Source organism: Belonocnema kinseyi, chromosome 6 (assembly GCF_010883055.1).
Source record: "Belonocnema kinseyi isolate 2016_QV_RU_SX_M_011 chromosome 6, B_treatae_v1, whole genome shotgun sequence".
Taxonomy (NCBI): Eukaryota; Metazoa; Arthropoda; class Insecta; order Hymenoptera; family Cynipidae; genus Belonocnema; species Belonocnema kinseyi.
The window spans coordinates 7614451-7631423 of NC_046662.1; the positions used below are offsets into that span (position 1 = coordinate 7614451).

At 35.2% G+C, this 16973-nt stretch overlaps 1 protein-coding gene across 1 annotated transcript in view; it reads right to left on the bottom strand.

Annotated features, from left to right (window-relative positions):
- Nucleotides 1-16973, bottom strand: part of LOC117175655 (apolipophorins) — a 40380-nt gene that overhangs the window by 6825 nt on the left and 16582 nt on the right. Inside the window, exons 4-20 of the mRNA XM_033365378.1 lie at nucleotides 15385-15567; nucleotides 7500-12074; nucleotides 6904-7410; nucleotides 6610-6796; nucleotides 6304-6517; nucleotides 5921-6213; nucleotides 5617-5817; nucleotides 5292-5518; nucleotides 4708-5200; nucleotides 4446-4630; nucleotides 4146-4366; nucleotides 3483-4056; nucleotides 3159-3403; nucleotides 2013-2256; nucleotides 1693-1929; nucleotides 1466-1602; nucleotides 1220-1374 (exon numbers count right to left, since the gene is read on the bottom strand). Coding sequence (XP_033221269.1) covers nucleotides 1220-1374; nucleotides 1466-1602; nucleotides 1693-1929; nucleotides 2013-2256; nucleotides 3159-3403; nucleotides 3483-4056; nucleotides 4146-4366; nucleotides 4446-4630; nucleotides 4708-5200; nucleotides 5292-5518; nucleotides 5617-5817; nucleotides 5921-6213; nucleotides 6304-6517; nucleotides 6610-6796; nucleotides 6904-7410; nucleotides 7500-12074; nucleotides 15385-15567 — 8878 coding nt within the window. The remainder of the gene's footprint in view (nucleotides 1-1219; nucleotides 1375-1465; nucleotides 1603-1692; nucleotides 1930-2012; nucleotides 2257-3158; nucleotides 3404-3482; nucleotides 4057-4145; nucleotides 4367-4445; nucleotides 4631-4707; nucleotides 5201-5291; nucleotides 5519-5616; nucleotides 5818-5920; nucleotides 6214-6303; nucleotides 6518-6609; nucleotides 6797-6903; nucleotides 7411-7499; nucleotides 12075-15384; nucleotides 15568-16973) is intronic.

Below are 16973 nucleotides of genomic sequence, written 5' to 3' on the forward strand. Positions count from 1 at the left end.
TTTTCAAATGAGAATTTATTTTGATTGAAATATTAACTATTATTTTTGTTAAGAATAATTTTTTTAGTTAAAAAATCAACTACTTGATTTAAAGTTGAATTACTTTGTACAAACCTTATTTTTCTTGTTTTGGATTCATCATTTTACTTAAAAAATTCAAAAATTCATTCTTAAATCCATTTTTTTGTTGAATTTTCAACTTTTTTATACAAAAATGTGTTTTTTTTTTACTTGAAACTTCAAGGATTTTGTAAAAAAAATAAACTATTTGGTTCAATGTAAAAGATCTTAATTTCAGAAAGATGAATCTTTCTACAATATTTTTACATTTTCAAGCCAAAAAGATAAATTTTCTACAAAGCAAATGAATTTTCAATAAAATAGTTAATTTACGACAAAATAATTGAATTTTCAACTAAAATAATGAATTTAGAATGCAAAAAATGAATTTTTTTTCAAAGTAGTTCACGTTGAAAAGACTATAGTTACAGATACTAGAGAAATTATTCTTTCTAAAGTATAATTTAAAGATGTGTTAGATCAGCAAAACAGAAATCACTTTTTTTAATTTATCAAAGAAACAAAACTAAATTTTTTCAATACTTCAACTTCTTAAACGAAACTGTTATCGGTTCTGCAATGTGCAACAACAGAATTGTTACAATTTTAAAATTCTTTAAAATTGCAGACATACTTTTCAAATTTGGAAATTATTATTTCCAAATTTGCCGCCATGTCTTGCACCCTCTGCGTCTGGCGGCTTTGTAGACGCTTAGTAAGTTTCAGTTTCTCTTCTCGAACGAAAATGCATGTTGCACTCACGTCGTGTCATCTCCTACAAGTTCGCAAATAAAATCGTGATTTGTTATTAAAATCAACTTTAATTCAGTAATTAGCTTGAAAACCCCACTTAGTACGTGGATAATTATTATTTCTAAATAAAAGTATAGTGTTGTATATACATTTATATATTTCTTCCTTTCTAACCTTAAAAAACACGTGGTTTCAAAAAGAAAACAATTGCTAGAAATTTCTAGTATCAATGATTGAAACTCTACTCCAATTTCCTGGCGAGCATTTTTTAATTTAATTTGTCTTTCAAAGTTCGCAGTATTCTTTATGATGAGCCTTAAAAGCAAAAATGAAGTCACCAATTTCTCGCTTGAAGCGGATCCCTCTTTCCATTTCTACACGAGAATAATAAAATGTAAAAACTTACCACATGCATCAGGTACGCTGAAGAAAACACGTGCAAAGCGACAAGATGCATAGTACGCGGTAGCGACTAGACATGGTCCTTTCTTTGCACCAACGCTAACAGCCTGGTCGCAAGTTTGTCGATAATGTGATGGATTTACGTAGTTAAAGCAAGCACTAAAAGTTGTCAATTTACATAATTATTCCAAGTTATGTAAAAAATATCATATAAATTCAAACTTCTTCAAATCTAGTACAGCATACATACCTCATTGGCGAATTACCAGAAAAGTATTCTGTACAAACATCAGCACGAGGAGTTGCAAGGTAGTCTGCAGCTGTTGCGGTTGGACAGCTTGCACTAACTCTATAAGCATTTCCAAATTCGGTTGCACTTGCCGCGATCTAAAAGGATAATTGCATTAGATATTTATATGCTGAACAATAGAAATGCAATTCTGCATCAAACTAATTTTATCATTCATTTTTTCTTACCTTGCCTGATGGAAGTGTGAAGTCATCGTAACGCTCGTTGTTTCCATCACCCAGAAGACCACGTAATCTACCTAGATAAAATCCAGAAACGTGCACACTACATATCAGTGGGCTTGCATTAGTGCAAATCACATGTACTCCATACTTGGATTTTATGTTAATAAGTGGAAGGGTGAGGAATCCTTTGAGGTTTTCAGTAGTGGCTGGGAACTCAGCTGGCTTGTCATTAACAAGAACCTGTAAAATATAAAATATATTGTAAAAAATCGTAAATCAAGAATTATTTTAGCTACTACTTGAGTAATATCATTTTGACTCACATTTCCGTTAGATTTAACTGTAATGCTCTCTTTAGGATCAGTGACAGTGATACTAGCAAGGTTTCCATTGTTGAAATTAGCAACAACAGAGAAGTTTCTATCCTGAATATCCTGGGACAAAATATAACTGCAAGATCCTGGCATAGAGAAATGATGACCGTCAAATGTAAAGAAGTGACCTCCATCGATTACTAGACCTAGCTTGCTGAATGGTGGCACAATATCTTCAAGGTCGAGAGTTGGTCTGAAATTTACATAGTCATTATCAGATTTCACAGTGCTCCTAAAGAATATTTTAGGAGAAACAGGGGGCCACATATTGAAAATAAGAGGACTGTTAGTGGATTCCAGAAAGTACATAAATTAAAATAAATGCACAACGTTCACTATCGTCTTCAGTCTTTCTCAAAAGCTTCTCCTATTACGTCAGCCACTGGGTGAGGCAATGTACGGCAGATTTACACTGACAAAAAAATTGCTTGGGCAGCTTTAAACATTATTAATGAAAACCAAATAATAATTGAATTGGAGACTATTTCTATTAGGCAAGCTAATGGCTGATCAACGTTGTTACCGTACTTTTTTGAGCAGCCTTAAATGTTTATTGAAAATCAAATCGTAATTGAATTGAAGTATTCTTCTTTTATTAAGCCAGCCAATTCCACCGTATCAAGGAAAACTTTGAGCAAGTGGCATTGTCGTTTAGGTTGACTTTACCATAGCCAGGTATAAAAAATAAACCGTACAGGCAAAGTCATTTCCGTAAGCTGTTCCTAGGTGCAGCAGAATGGCTAATTAACATTGACACCGTACTTGCTTTAGCAGTCTTAAATGTTCTTATTGAAAACCAAATCGTAATTGAATTGAGGTAATGCGCGTTCATAATAAGTGTGCATGCGTCTGCCGCTTTTAAGATTCTTTTAAAAAATATGTTGGTTCAATCGACAAAACCTTCTGCTTGATTCTAGTCAAATACTCTCTTAAAGCGTTAGGCACCAAACTAATTAGATCAACTGAACAAAAATTTTGTTGATTTAAACATATTTTGTTTGAAATCAACCAAACACGGTCAACAAAATGATTTTGTTACGTGAAGAGAATTTTTTTGAGCGGAACAGGCTGTGAAGTATGTATAAATAACAGCACCTGTAGGCATAGTACAAGTCGACAGGTGATGGCAACTCGTTATTGCGTAGAAGGTTGAGAAGAGAGATTTTAAGAGTAGTAATTCCAGGTAACTTCCATATAAAACTGTGGTCAATAGGAATGCGTGTCTCGATGTAGTTAAAAACGTTTTCAACGGTTACATAAGGTTGCAACAGCTTCAAGATGGACTGAGCGGCAGCGATTGAATGGGCGTAGATGTTTTTGATTTCAGCAGTATCGTCAACCTATTCAATGGTAAGTTTATAATAATATTCAATAATATAGAAGTATTCATTAGAATTCTAAATGTAAAAGAAACTATACCTTTTCGCGTTTAACGAGTTTCAGTATATAATTGTAAGAAATGGTGAATAGTTCCTTCAGTTCTTCCGTTGGCAAAATGCTCCTAATGTTTAGGCAGAGTTCTTCAATTGGCGCCAGTATTGCTTGTGGAATTTGGTAGTCGGCCAAATGTTGGTACTTTTCTTTAATCATTTCGTAAACGGGGAGAGCTTTAAGTTGTTGAATAAGCTGGGTTACAAAGTCTTTGACGTCCTTCTCAATTTGGTTAGTAGCTTTAAATATAATCTTGGCAATGTCTTGAGCTAATTCTGCTGCAACGGTTGCTAATTGCTTCAGTTCCTTTTGATGTTCGTTGATGAGGCCAAGAATGGCTTTCAAGTAAGTTGTGGCCAAGGTGGAAGTTGCATCAAAAAGATCAACAGCAACTGTCAAAATTTTTTGATAGGATTCTTTAATTTGAGGCCAAGTTGCTTTTACAGCATCAGTAAGTTTATCAATAATAGCATTCAGTTGTTTCTGTAAGTCTGCCAACCGTTCTGTTAGAAGTTTGGCTGTTTCAGTAATAGCTGCAATCACTCCACCGAATAGTTGATTCCTAGACAAATATAAACTTAGTCTCCAAAATTTTTCAAAAATAATTCAAGTTTAATTAGAAACTAATATTGTGATTAATCAGGTACATACAGAGTTGCTTGTATTTCCTTAACAGTTTCATCTGCATGGAGCTCATCCTTTAGTTTAGTTAATTCAGCTTGGTAGTGTTCTATCAAAGGTTTAAGATTTGGTTGAGCTTTTTTCAAATGTTCAGCTAAGTCTTTTAATTCAGTTGCAATCTCTTCGCATATGTTTTGCACGATGTCCTTTATTTGCTTAATGTATTCAAGGGCTTGTCCGCGAATATATTCCTGTAAATCAACAAACCAACTTTTAGTGATTTTGAAATTCAGGAAAGAAGAGTTTTCTGCGAAATTTTGAAAAACTTACGACAGCTGATACAATGTTGTCTTTGTTATAGCCAAAATCTGGTTTAAGGAATTTGCCTTCATCTAGGTGAATCAACGCGAAGAATAAATTCTTCTTTTCTCCCTCTTTGAAAGTATCGACATGAATTTCACCTAGTTGTCCAAGAACGAAACGTCCGTGGCCAGAAATCTTCGTATTTGGTTTATCTAGAGTGTTTAATAATATATAATGTGTATGTGATACAAAGTTAGTGCGATATCAATAAATGTGATAATTTGCTTACCTTTAATGTATTGAGAATACTTGAAACTATTCAAGTCCTTTGCTTCAAAGTTAATCACAATCGGTTTGTTCGTAAGTACACTCAACTCCGATTCAATCTTTTGAAGCGCGGGTGTAAACTCCATTTTTGAGTCATATTTAATCAATTCCTTATTGGGAGACAATACCAAAAGATGGACTTCATTTTTATTAGCAGAGAAAAGACCGCCTACACTCTTTGGTTTCTGATGTTCGTCTGTATACGAAAGGATGGATCCCAAACCAATCGTCGAGGTTGAGATTGCCAAATGCTCCCTTAATTCAACCTTCAATTGCTGACCTCTACTGGTGATTTCAAAATTGTTAGTGTAGTTGAAGCCTTGAGGAATTGCAACACGAGCTATTTTAGCAACTACGTTTATTTTCTGAGATTTTTTAGCAAAGAGATCAATGTCTAAATTAGCGTCAACCAAATTTTCACCACCACAGTGGAGCTTTCCTTTCACTATCATGTCCTGAAAATGAACTTGTATTAAGTATCTTATTGCATATTATATTTTATTAATAATCGTGTACTTCATGTAGTTTTTTTTTTAATTTCCATACCTTTGGTTGAGAAGGATATGTGAGCTTGGCTTCTCCATTGAGAGAAACGGTGTTTTTCTCAATATTCACATGTCCGTTAGCTGACACTCCAGTCTTGTCGGCGGGTTTGTTCTTTCTGTCTAAGTAAAGGGCAACATCTACTTTGTAAGCTCCCGTGTGTTTAGTAGTCGGAATTTCATATGCAGAAATGACTGCTAATTCGCGACTTGGCAAAGTAAGAACAGCACCTAGATAAGGAAAAATAATTTGTTCAAGTGGTTCATATTCAGACTAATCAGCCAGAAAATGTGTGATATAAGCATATGCCATATATTACAATACTCACCGGACTCCTTAGTATTGGCGTACAAATGAGTTGTGTACTCAGTCTTGTCCTTTGATGAGTGTAAGTACAAACTTGATGTATGATCATATGAAGGATCAGTCATCAAATATTTTGTGCTAGTTTTTAATCCAAATTCAGCAGGCACATTAAACTTTTTCAGATCTACTTCGACTGTCAACTGATGATTCAAATGAGTTTTTACTGAAAGTAGATTGCTTCATAAGTGCATTTGTTATTTACGCACAATAATAATATGTGCTTAGTATTAAAAAAAATAATTAATGGATAATTATTAGACACTTACTATCAGAGTCGAGTAATGATTGCAATTTGAAGTGAGCGCAGTCTTTGCTCTGTTCGCAGTAACTGTTAAAGACGCGAATTTCTTTGTTTGTAACTTTGAGTTCTCCAACTATTGCTGAGGGACCAAAGCTTGCATTCAATAAAATCGCACTACCTATTTCATTATCAGTTTCCTTGGTAAGTTCCTGGCGTGTGTACTTAAATAATGAACTCTCGGTGTTTTCACCGATCTTCAGACTTCCTTTGCCTTCAACAATTACTTTTCCAGCTTCAACATGCTTCTTGTAGTCAGTGCTATAAACAATATTAGGCGATAAGTTTCATCAGCTCTATCGAACAAAGTGTAAGTATAGATGATTAATTATTTTTTAAATTATATTTTACCTTCCACTGATGATATTCTTTCCGTCACTTGTAACAGTAACGATAATTTTTCTACCAGTTTTGGCCGGTTTGTTTGCTACTTCCGCATGAAGCTTCCTAGGTTTCATTTTATCGCAATCAAAATTAACTGTGATCACGAAATCGTCTACACTTTCAAGCTTAACGTGATAGTCAGATGTTACAAGTGCTTTCGGCGAATCTAACTTAAGTTCTCCTAAAAGAAAAAAAATGATTTGACATTTTTATTCCCTATAAAATACACAATCTAATAGAGCACTCTAGTAATAAAAATAAAACAATGAGTACCTTTGAATTCTCTTTCACCCAACTTAGTAAGCTTTGAAAGAATTTCAGTCTTTCCAGCTGGACATGTGAACACCAGATGTGCACTCGGTGAGACTGGATCCAACTGAATTTCACTCTTCATTGTATATTTAGCATTGTCAGCAGTGACAGAGACATCAGTGCTACGAATTTGACCTTCTTTTTCTCTCTTCATCGTAAAAAAATAGTCAAGTAAGTAGATATATTATATTGAATAATCGGTACATAAAGTTCATGTTTACGGTGCTAAAAAATAAACGACAAAGGTTAACATACCTTGTGCGTGAATTGAAGATTGACGTTCTTGAGTTTTTCAATTGGAGTAGTCGCTTTAATGTTAGTATTAACTGAAGATAAGTCCGATAAATATTCACTGTCCACAGCAACACTGGTCTTTTTATCTCCATATGACACATCAGCAGACACAGAACCCTTTTTGGTGTCCGCGGTAGGATCATGTGCGTATTTTCCATCAATAATAAGAGATGGATAAGTTAAAACTGTCAAAACAATTTTTCCTGAACCCTCGCTTTTGATAGTTTTACTTGGTATGCCCGAGTGCTTGACATGGGTATTGAGCTTGATTTTTTGATCATCGTTGTAAACAAGAGTAGCGGTACTGATAATTTCAATTAAGCTTCCTGCCTCTCTTGGAACGAGAATACTGTCCGAACACTCCAATTTTAAGTTCTTCAGCTTGTCACTTGGTAGTTTGAGTTCAATTATACCTGATAAGGTAGTTGGTTTGTCCACCCGGTTTCCCCTACCGTATTTTCCATTACTCTAAAAAGGGAAGAATAATACATAATTATTATTAAAACTTTATAATCTTGAATAGTTAAAAAAAAATTAAAACAACTTTATAATCATACCTGTAATGATGTGTCGCTTCCTAGAGATGATTTTCCTTTCCACGATCCACCCTCTAAACCATATTCAACATCCACATCGAACTGGAATGGCTTGGGAATAACAGATCCTGACAATTTAGCATCAACTGCTGCGTTTTTGTTGTCTGCATTTCCCTTCAAGTTCTTAAGTCCAACGATGAGGTGGATATCTTTTCCATCAGAATTCACAAGTTTTAAGTCGTGCTTGGTTTGGAAAGTTACTTTTTTCACATCATCGATGTTAAAGATTTTTCCTTCTGCGCTGAAAATAACTTTTCGTGCAGGGCCTCCTTTAGTGACATGATGAGCAAGTTCAAATTGATTCTGTCCATCTAAAGTATCTCCATTTCTCTTTATTACACGTTTTCCGGTGAAGGTAATATAGTTTCCGTTTGGCAAGGTAAGATCGATGTCACCATTCAATGAGCCATCGTTCAATTTACCTTGCAGTTTTCCTTTGATATTGACTTCTGTCTTGTAGGATAGTATTTCAATAACGTTCTTCATATCAACCGATGTTTTTGTGATATCAGAAATGGTAGATAATTTAATTCGTTTGCTAGGATCCTTCTCAGCATCATAGAGAACTTCAAGATTAGCTGAATGCTGTGTACCAGTTACTGCGATGTCACCACTTCCCTTGATCTTTCGACTTATTTTTGGAATGTCAATATTTAGGTCAGCATTACCCTTACCGTTCTGATACGAGAATTGACCAGAAGCTGTGATATAAGTCTTGACATTCAACACGAGATTTCCTGTAGGACTATTGCCACGTTGTACTTTCAGAACAAAGTCTACATATGGAGTACTGTCAACAGATACTTGAGCATGCGAGTTAATTTTCTGAACATTAGACTCCAATCCAGTGTCAACTTTGATTTTCTTTCCATTCAAATTGACGTCTCCATCGAGTTTGACATTGATATCATTGGGCTTGACGTCGTGAATAACCACAGCATCAACTTCATATTTTCCTCCTGGAGACAATTCTAATGAATTTTCAAACTTGCTCTTGGTATCGCTCAATATTACTCGCTTTGCTTTTAGTTCTATCTTATTCTTTAAAACATGACCTTCGAATTCAATTTGATAATCACCCGGTTTCGTAGTACCAGTCTTGGCAGATATCTCTGTTCCAAACTTGAACTTGTCATATTCAAAGTCAATTTCACTCTGTAGAGATTTCTTAGTGAAAGCGCCTTCTAATTTTAAGAGGAAGTGCAGTGCTGGATATAGGACTTTATTTGAGAAACCGAGAGCAAAGTTCTTTGGATCAAGGTTGTAAGCTGCTCTTTGATTTAGAATAAGACGATTTTCTGACTGTTGTGCTTCTGGGCCGTGAGCAAACACGAGATTTTGTTCGAATTTGCCAGTTTCTCTCTGGTACTCCCATTCTATACGAAAAGCAACGTTAGGATCTTTGGAAGGAACTGCTGCAACCGTCAAACTGTAATGATTTTCTTTTAACCTTTTCCCGTTTAATTTCACGTCTAGGACTTCTTCTCCGTAACTGAATTTTGCATCAAGTGCGCGAACACTGGCAGTAGCTATCAATGTTCCATCTAGACCCACGACCTTACGACCTGAGGAAGTCAGGACTACTTTTTCAAAGGTATATTTCTTTCCACCTTCGTGATCAACAACCTCGACAACACCCCCTAAACTATATTGTTGTCCATCGCTCTTGGCTGGCTTTCCACCACTTTTTGCACCTGCAAGTCGCTCAATGTGTTCCGGTACTTTGTACTCCAATACAGGTTTGTACTTATTTCCATCTGCTATTACACCTATTTTACCAAAGTATTCTATCTGATCATGCCGAATGGCAATAGTTAGGGAACGCTCCTTATCATTATCCTTGAGAATGACTTCGGCAGAAGCTTTGTACATAGGAACGGCAAATGTAACTCGAGCAAGTTTATCTGGTTCTACTGCAGCTTCAACAAGAAGCGAGAGATATCTGTTGGTTCTGCTGTTGGGAGTCTCAAGAAGGATTTCGAGGGATCGTGCTTTGGGATTCTTTGTATTGTAGAATGCTTTGAAGTGATAGTTGGTGACATCAACGTTATCAATGTAGACTGCTAATTTAGCTGGTCCACTCAGAGGGAATAACGGTTTCCTTCGGAAGGATTCGAAACTGTCGTATGGTAGGGTGAATCGTCCACAGAAAGTAAAGCCAAACACGCTCGCAGATTGATCGAAACAGTCTGAGTGTTCACGACCCGTACCAAACTTGGGTGATACGTAATTTTCTCCTTTTGGACCAGAACTGAGTAGAACTTCGCTGGATACACTGACGAACTCCTGTTTTCGTTTAAGCATACCCAAATTAACATCGACACCTTTTCCCTCCAAAACCTTGACAGTTACTTCTGAACCAGTAGCAGTATGTAATGTGGAGATAACCTTCAGGCCAGATTCAATTTGGAAACCTTGAACAATTAACCTACCCTCTATTCTTATCGACGCACTCGGTTCCAGAGATAATTTTACCACTGCGTTCTCAGGATCCTTTATTATTGCAGGAAGATCAATCTTTCCACTAGTCTTGAGGTGGACCACGCTTGAACCCGTCACTCCCAAGGACAAAGCTAGACCCAAGCTAGTAGGATATACTAAATCAGCGTCCAAAAATATTAAATGGTTTTCAACATTGTAGTTGAAATCCTTGGCTTTGTCGATTCCTTTGTCCAGTACGTTGAAAACCTTTTCCACAATATACTCTGGAGTATACTTCTGGTTATTTCCCTCGACACTCAAATAGGCCAGTTCAACGCCGAACAATTTTACAGACAAATCCAAGTCTAGTTCATGATCTACCTCATTTCCACGCAGATGCACATTTTTCGCGAATTTTTCAAGCTCCGCTGGTTTCACCTCTCTTTTGCCACGTGCACTTTTTTCAAGACGGCCCTTAATTTGTTGAGCAAGGGTTTTTAAGTAACTAAAACTTTCCGCCGCCACATCCTCAGGTTCTCCTTTTCTCAAGTAACCCTTGGGTCCAATAAATCGTTCAATTATTCTATCCAGATTCTCTACACGACCATCAAGCTCTAAGAAGTTGAATGATCGACCGAAAATCTCAGTTGTTAGGTTCAAACAAGCTGAGCGGGGAATAAAGCTGTTTTGACTATAAATCACGTTGGTTTCTACCGTCGAGCCAACTCCAAATGCATCAATGTTATAAGACAACTCATTGTTGAAGGAGAACTTGCGGAAATCTTCAGGGAACTTGGTGCGAGGTTTAATCAAGCCTAGCTGTCTCTGAGCTTCGCGTTTGTTGGGATCAGCAGAGGCACGTAAATTGCGTAAATGAGACGTTATAAAGGATCCAACTTGATTTATTTTCTCCTTATCCAAAACATCTTTCAGAGCATTGGCCACATGTGGACAAGGGCATTCAACAAGTGACAAGTAAGATTTAATTCTTACTTCAGAGTCTTCTTCGAGATCAGCAAGTGTCTTCAAAAGGATATCTTTCCAAACCATAGAACACTTGACAGGCAAAACTTCGATGGCGGCTACACGAACTCTATTTCGTACGCTCTTGTCAGCTGCAATTCCAACTATTTTCTGGAGGGTTGCTTCATCCAAATATTTTGCATTGCCGAGTGCCTTTAGAGCAGACGTCACTTTATTCTCTTGTTCCCTTGTAGTGGTTTTTCCGTTACCAATTTTGCTCACAATTTTAGCGAGAGCTGCCTGTACTTCAGGTACATTCTCACATGAGTGTTCTTGACAGAATTTTCCGATTATTTGTCCGATACCTAAGTAACCGATCCTTGGCAAATCGGGTTGATCCAATAGTGCAGTTACTGAAGTCACGGCAGGAAGATTCACATGTCGAACAAACGCTAAACTGGCGTAATATACAAGAGCCTGAACACCACTCACTTCACCTGACGTGATCAATTCTACTGCAACTTCAGCTGCTTCACCAGTTCCAGCTCGAAATAGAGCATCCAAAAATATTTTCTTATCCTTCGCTTTGTCCGCACTATTTACGCTCTTATAGACATCAACGATATCTTTTTTACTACTGACACCAAGTAATTTGACAAGTTCGGCGAACCGTTGAGCAGCTTCTGGCTTTACAGCTTCTGGACACTGTTCTTTTACAGCATTAAGCGCCTTTACAATAGAATCTACAGAAGATTTAGCCACTGGATGAGGAGCTTCAAAGAATAGAGATTTTGACACAGAGACTGGAGCACTGTCGCCACCGTTAGCTTTTTGACCTTTAAGAGTAAGAGTAGTTTCAACAGTTGTTTTGGCACCAGCCTCTCCATTCGTGAAGGGTCTGAATTTGTAAGTTTCCGTAGAAACAGCTTTGTTCAGAACTCCGCTTTTGAAGCGTTGTTCAACTTTTTGTTGGGCTGAAAGCAAGGGAGTAGATTGAATGGTAGATCTAGGATCGAAAGTAGTCGAGATTAGACCCTGCCTAATTGTCTCACGATGAGCACATTCATTAAGATTCCTAAATTTGTGAACGACCACGGAGTCATCGTCCTTTTGGAAACTAAAGTCTGTCGTGCATCCACCGAAAACATCAGCCTAGATGGACAAAAAAAATTATTGTCAGTTTTTCCTTTTTATGAGAAGAAAAAGCTTATCAATTTTAAGCTTCTTTTATTTACTACTTGTTATATAGTCAAGGTAAAAACCATTACAATATCAGGATTTTAATCAAATAAAGATGTCACATTTGACAATTCTTGAAACTTTTGAAAGAGCCTTCGCAGTGCTAAGTCTTCTAAGTGCTTAGTTTCTTTTGTGCTATAACAGAACTGTTAACAAGTAACGGAACTTAGAAATGTATCAATATATAGATAACTCCATGTCAGCAATTACTACTCTTTGGTTCAGTAAATTATTTAGAAATATTTAGAATTCATTTGAATTAATTTAAATTCGTTAAATAAAGAAATGTACGAAAAGAATTTTTAATTCATCAAAATAATCTCAAAGAACTGGGTTCGGATCCCAGCGGAGCTACAGAGCAATTTTTCCACAACTTTGAAATAAAAATCAATACACCAAACTCTTTCTTTCAGTCCAGTGTCGGGGGTTGCCTCTCGCTCTGGTCCCTGAGAAGCTGCGCGAAACAGCAGCTCTAAGAATGACGAGAACGAATGAAAAATGAAAAAATTCTGAGAATTTAGAGAATTCAGGGAATTTAGCGCATTCAAAGAATTCGGGGAGTTCAGAGAACTTAGGAAATTTAGAGAATTCAGGCAATTTAGAGAATTCAGAGAATTCAGAAAATTCAAGAAAATCAAAGAATATAGAGAGGACAGGCCAATCAAGGAATTCAAGAAAATCAAGGAATTCGGAGACTTGAGGTAAAAAAATTCAGAGAATGTAGAGAATTCATGAGGAATTCAGGGAATACAAAATAATTGAGAGGATTAAATGAAATTTAAGAAATTTAAAGGAGTTCATTCAATTGAAAGAAATTCAGAGAATTTAAAGGAATTCAGGGAAGTCAAAGGAATTCAGAGAAGTCAAAGGAATTTAGGAAATTCTAAGGAAATCACATCATTTAAGGAATTTGAATAATTCAAGGAACTTAAAGAATTCAAGGAATTTAAAGAATTCAAGGAATTCACAAAATTTAAGGAATTCCAAGATTTGAAGGAATTTAGAGAATTCAAGTAGTTCAAAGAATATAGAGAAGACAGAAAACTCAAGAAATTCAAGAAACTCAAGGAATTAATAAAGTGAAGGAATTCAGAGAATTCAAGAAATTCAAAAGAATTGGGAGATTTGAGATAATGAAAAAAATGCAGAGAATGTTGAGGATTAGAAATTCGTGGAATTCAAAGGAATTCAAGAAATTCAAATAAAATCAGAGCATTCAAACGAATACAGAGAATTCAAAGGAATTCAGGAAATTCAAAGAAATTAATAGAATTTAAAGAAATTGAGGGAATTCAGAGAATTCTGAAAATTCAAGGAATTCAGAGTATTCCAGGAATTTAGAGAATTCAAGGAATTAAGAGAATTTAAGGAAATCAGGAGAATTCAAGAAATTAAGAGAATTCAAGGAATTCAGAGAATTCAAGAAATTCAGAGAATTCAACGAATTCAGAAAATTCAAGGAATTCACACATTTCGAAGAATTTCAGAGCATTTAAGGAATTTAGATAAATCGAGGAATTCCTAAGATTTCAAGAAAGTTAAAATTTATCCAAAAGAATTTTTTTATACATTTTTATCCCCCCCCCCCCCCCAGACCTTTCAAATTGTGCCCGGAAAGTGCCAAACAAAATCGAAAAAATGAATTTCTATATGAAATTCATGCCAAGGACGACTTTTAAAATTTTGTTATTGGCATAAATGCTTATCATACGGAGAAAAACAACTTTCAAATATCTTAGAACTAATTTTTAATTATCTTAATAATTTCTACTTGTAAAATTTGCTTGTCACACAATATCGTTAAAAGTTAAAATTATGTGGAATTAATGACACAATTAACATATGATGAGAATCGCGAAAAGTTAGTATTTTCTTGAATTAATAATGCAGATGATGAATTTTAAAAGTACATTTTTTTAAACATTTTGCAATTATTTAAAAATGCGCCTTTCCATGGGAAATATGGATAATATTCTAGTTTTTTCGAATCCTTTACAATATGTCACTTCCCAGATGAAAAAGTCATATCTAATTTATATATAGTGGAAGAAATACTAATATTTTTCATTTGTTTTAAATTAAAAAATTGATCAAAATAATGAAAAATATCATTGTCTCATCCACTATATTTATAAACTATATACAAATTATTTCAACAATAATTAATTAATAATTTAAACAATTTTTTAAAGAAGTTATAGACAATTATTTGTACAAATATTATTCATGTTCAACGAAACGAAATTGCTTTGAGATAGAAACTATCCATAACTTGCTGAAAACAATGGTTTAAACAAATTATTATTATTTAAATAATCCAGTTGAATATTTGGGAAACTAAATAAAAATCAATAAGGAACTTTTATCTGGTTAACAATTTTTATAATCACAAACAAATTGGTTTTTCGCTTTTTCTGTCATTATAAAATCTTAGGACCAGGTGTGTGACGAAAAAATGTTCAGAAATAAAAAATTGTTTCAATAATTGAAAAATAGGTTCAATAAAATATGTCACCTTTAAAATTAATCAAACCTATAATTTATCCCTAAAATAATAAATTTACACGAAATACAGATTGAAAAAAGTTTGTCAAAACAAATAATAATTATTTAAACAATTGAAAATTATTTTCTAGCTATTTGGAAAGTAGTGGAATGGAAGCTTCTAATGTGTCCCCTAAGGGTTTAACATTTTTCTTACACCTTCTCTATTCCTTTACACACCCTCCACACTTACTTGGTGGTGGAAGGGGGACTTACAGCTTAAGGTGGGTTCCGAACCACCAAGAGCAACAGCCTTAAGTACTTAGAGAAAAAACCTTTTTCTCTAGAGGTACCGGTCCCACGACTCTCCGGAGATGAACAACTCCCTTGCTAGGCTAGTGTTCACCGCATGGGCCACCGAGACTCTTCCAGAGTGCGAGGCGGGAATCGAAGAGTGGGTCCAAAGCCTACGCTTTAGCCCCCACGACCATCGTCCCACTATTTGGAAAGTAGTGTTTTATCGAATAAGAATCATTCATAAATGTTAAACATTTTTTCAGGTATTTTCCGGGCACGATTTAATGTTGACGAATATACCAAAAATACAGGGGCGAACTCAAAAGGCAGAGTATCGGTATAATTTGTACGGTATTTATTCCTTTTGTATTAGGTTAAAAAGTCGAATAATATGTTCCAGTCTTAACTAGTTTTGATTGATTTAATTTAAATAATAACAAACCTCATGATGGGTTGTAGAACCGTACTCTTGGATCACAGCTGATTGAAACAAGGAGATGACTGCCCTTTTGATGTTGAGAGAAGCTTGAGAATCGCTCGGCTCAGCACAAAGCTCAGTATCAATATGCCCATTGTGGTAATTGAACTGCAGAGGGTATTGCTCCACATCTTTCAATGCAACGGGCTAGAAGAAAAAAAGTTACATTAAAGGAATTTTTATTGTATAAACTTAAGTGGGAAATGATATATATGTCAGAAGAGACCAACTCTGAAAGAGAAATATGCAAGACTCAAAAATAGTGTGCAAATTTATTGTAAGACCAATATTATTGACCCAAAAAAATGTAGTGGTTGAATTTTCACTAAAATAGATTAATTTTCAAGCCAGAAACGAATTTTAAAAGACAGTTCAATTTTAAACAAAAAACATCATTTTCAACCAAAAGAGATGAACTTTTTCAGCACGAAAGATAATTTTTCTGCACTGTTAAAAATTCATGTTGGAAACTTCGACTACATGTGCCGGAAGTTTATTTCCGAAACGTGAGGTAACGCTACCATTCACATATGTTTCAGTTTCCAAATTCTGGCATTGGTATGGTACCTCACATGTACTGGAATTTCATAATAAAATAACAGTAGCGAGTAACACTTCTATATCATGCTGGCAAAACAAATTTCTGACATAGATGGAATTCATGGAATTTATAGAATTCGTGGAATTCACAGAATTGACTGAATTCACGGATTTCACTAAATTATCGAAACTCATGGAATTCGCGGAATTCCAAGAATTTGCGGAAATCAGAAGATATTCGTCGAATTCACGGAATTCATGGAATTTAGGAATTCAAGGAATTTACCAAATCCAAAGAAGTAACGGAAATCAAAGAACTCAAGGAATTCAAGAAATTCACAGAATGCATAGAACTCACGGAATTCAACGAATTCACGGAATTTTCGGAATTTACGGAATGAAGGAAAGTTAGGGAATTCACGCAATTTATTATTTTCGAAGGAAATGATGGGATTGAGGAATTCAAGGAATTCAGGAAAATGGTGGAATTTACGGAATTCAGTAAATTCACGGAATTCATAGAATGCACGGAGTCCTCGAAAATTACAGAATCCACAGAATTCAGAAATTCACGCGATTTTACTAGTTCGTGAAATTCAAGGCAACCCTGGAATTTATGGAATTCACAAAATTCAAGGAATGCATGAAAATTCCGAGAATTCTATCAATTAAGCGTATTTCGTGAATTCCGTATATTCCATGAAATCTGTCAATTCTATAAATTTTATCATTTCCGCGAATTCCGCAAATCCGTCGAATTCCATGAATTCCATGATTTCAGCGAATTTCCTTAATTTCATTAATTCCATGAACGACGTATATTCTGTGAATTTCATTAATGCCATAAATTTCGCGAATTCCTTGAATTTCATGTATTTCATGAATTTTTTTAATTACATGAATTTGACGAATTCCGTGATTTTCATGAATTCCATGAATTCCTTGAATTCCATACATTCCGTGAACTATTTTAACTCCAAAAATTCCGTAAATTCCATCAATTTCGCGAGCTC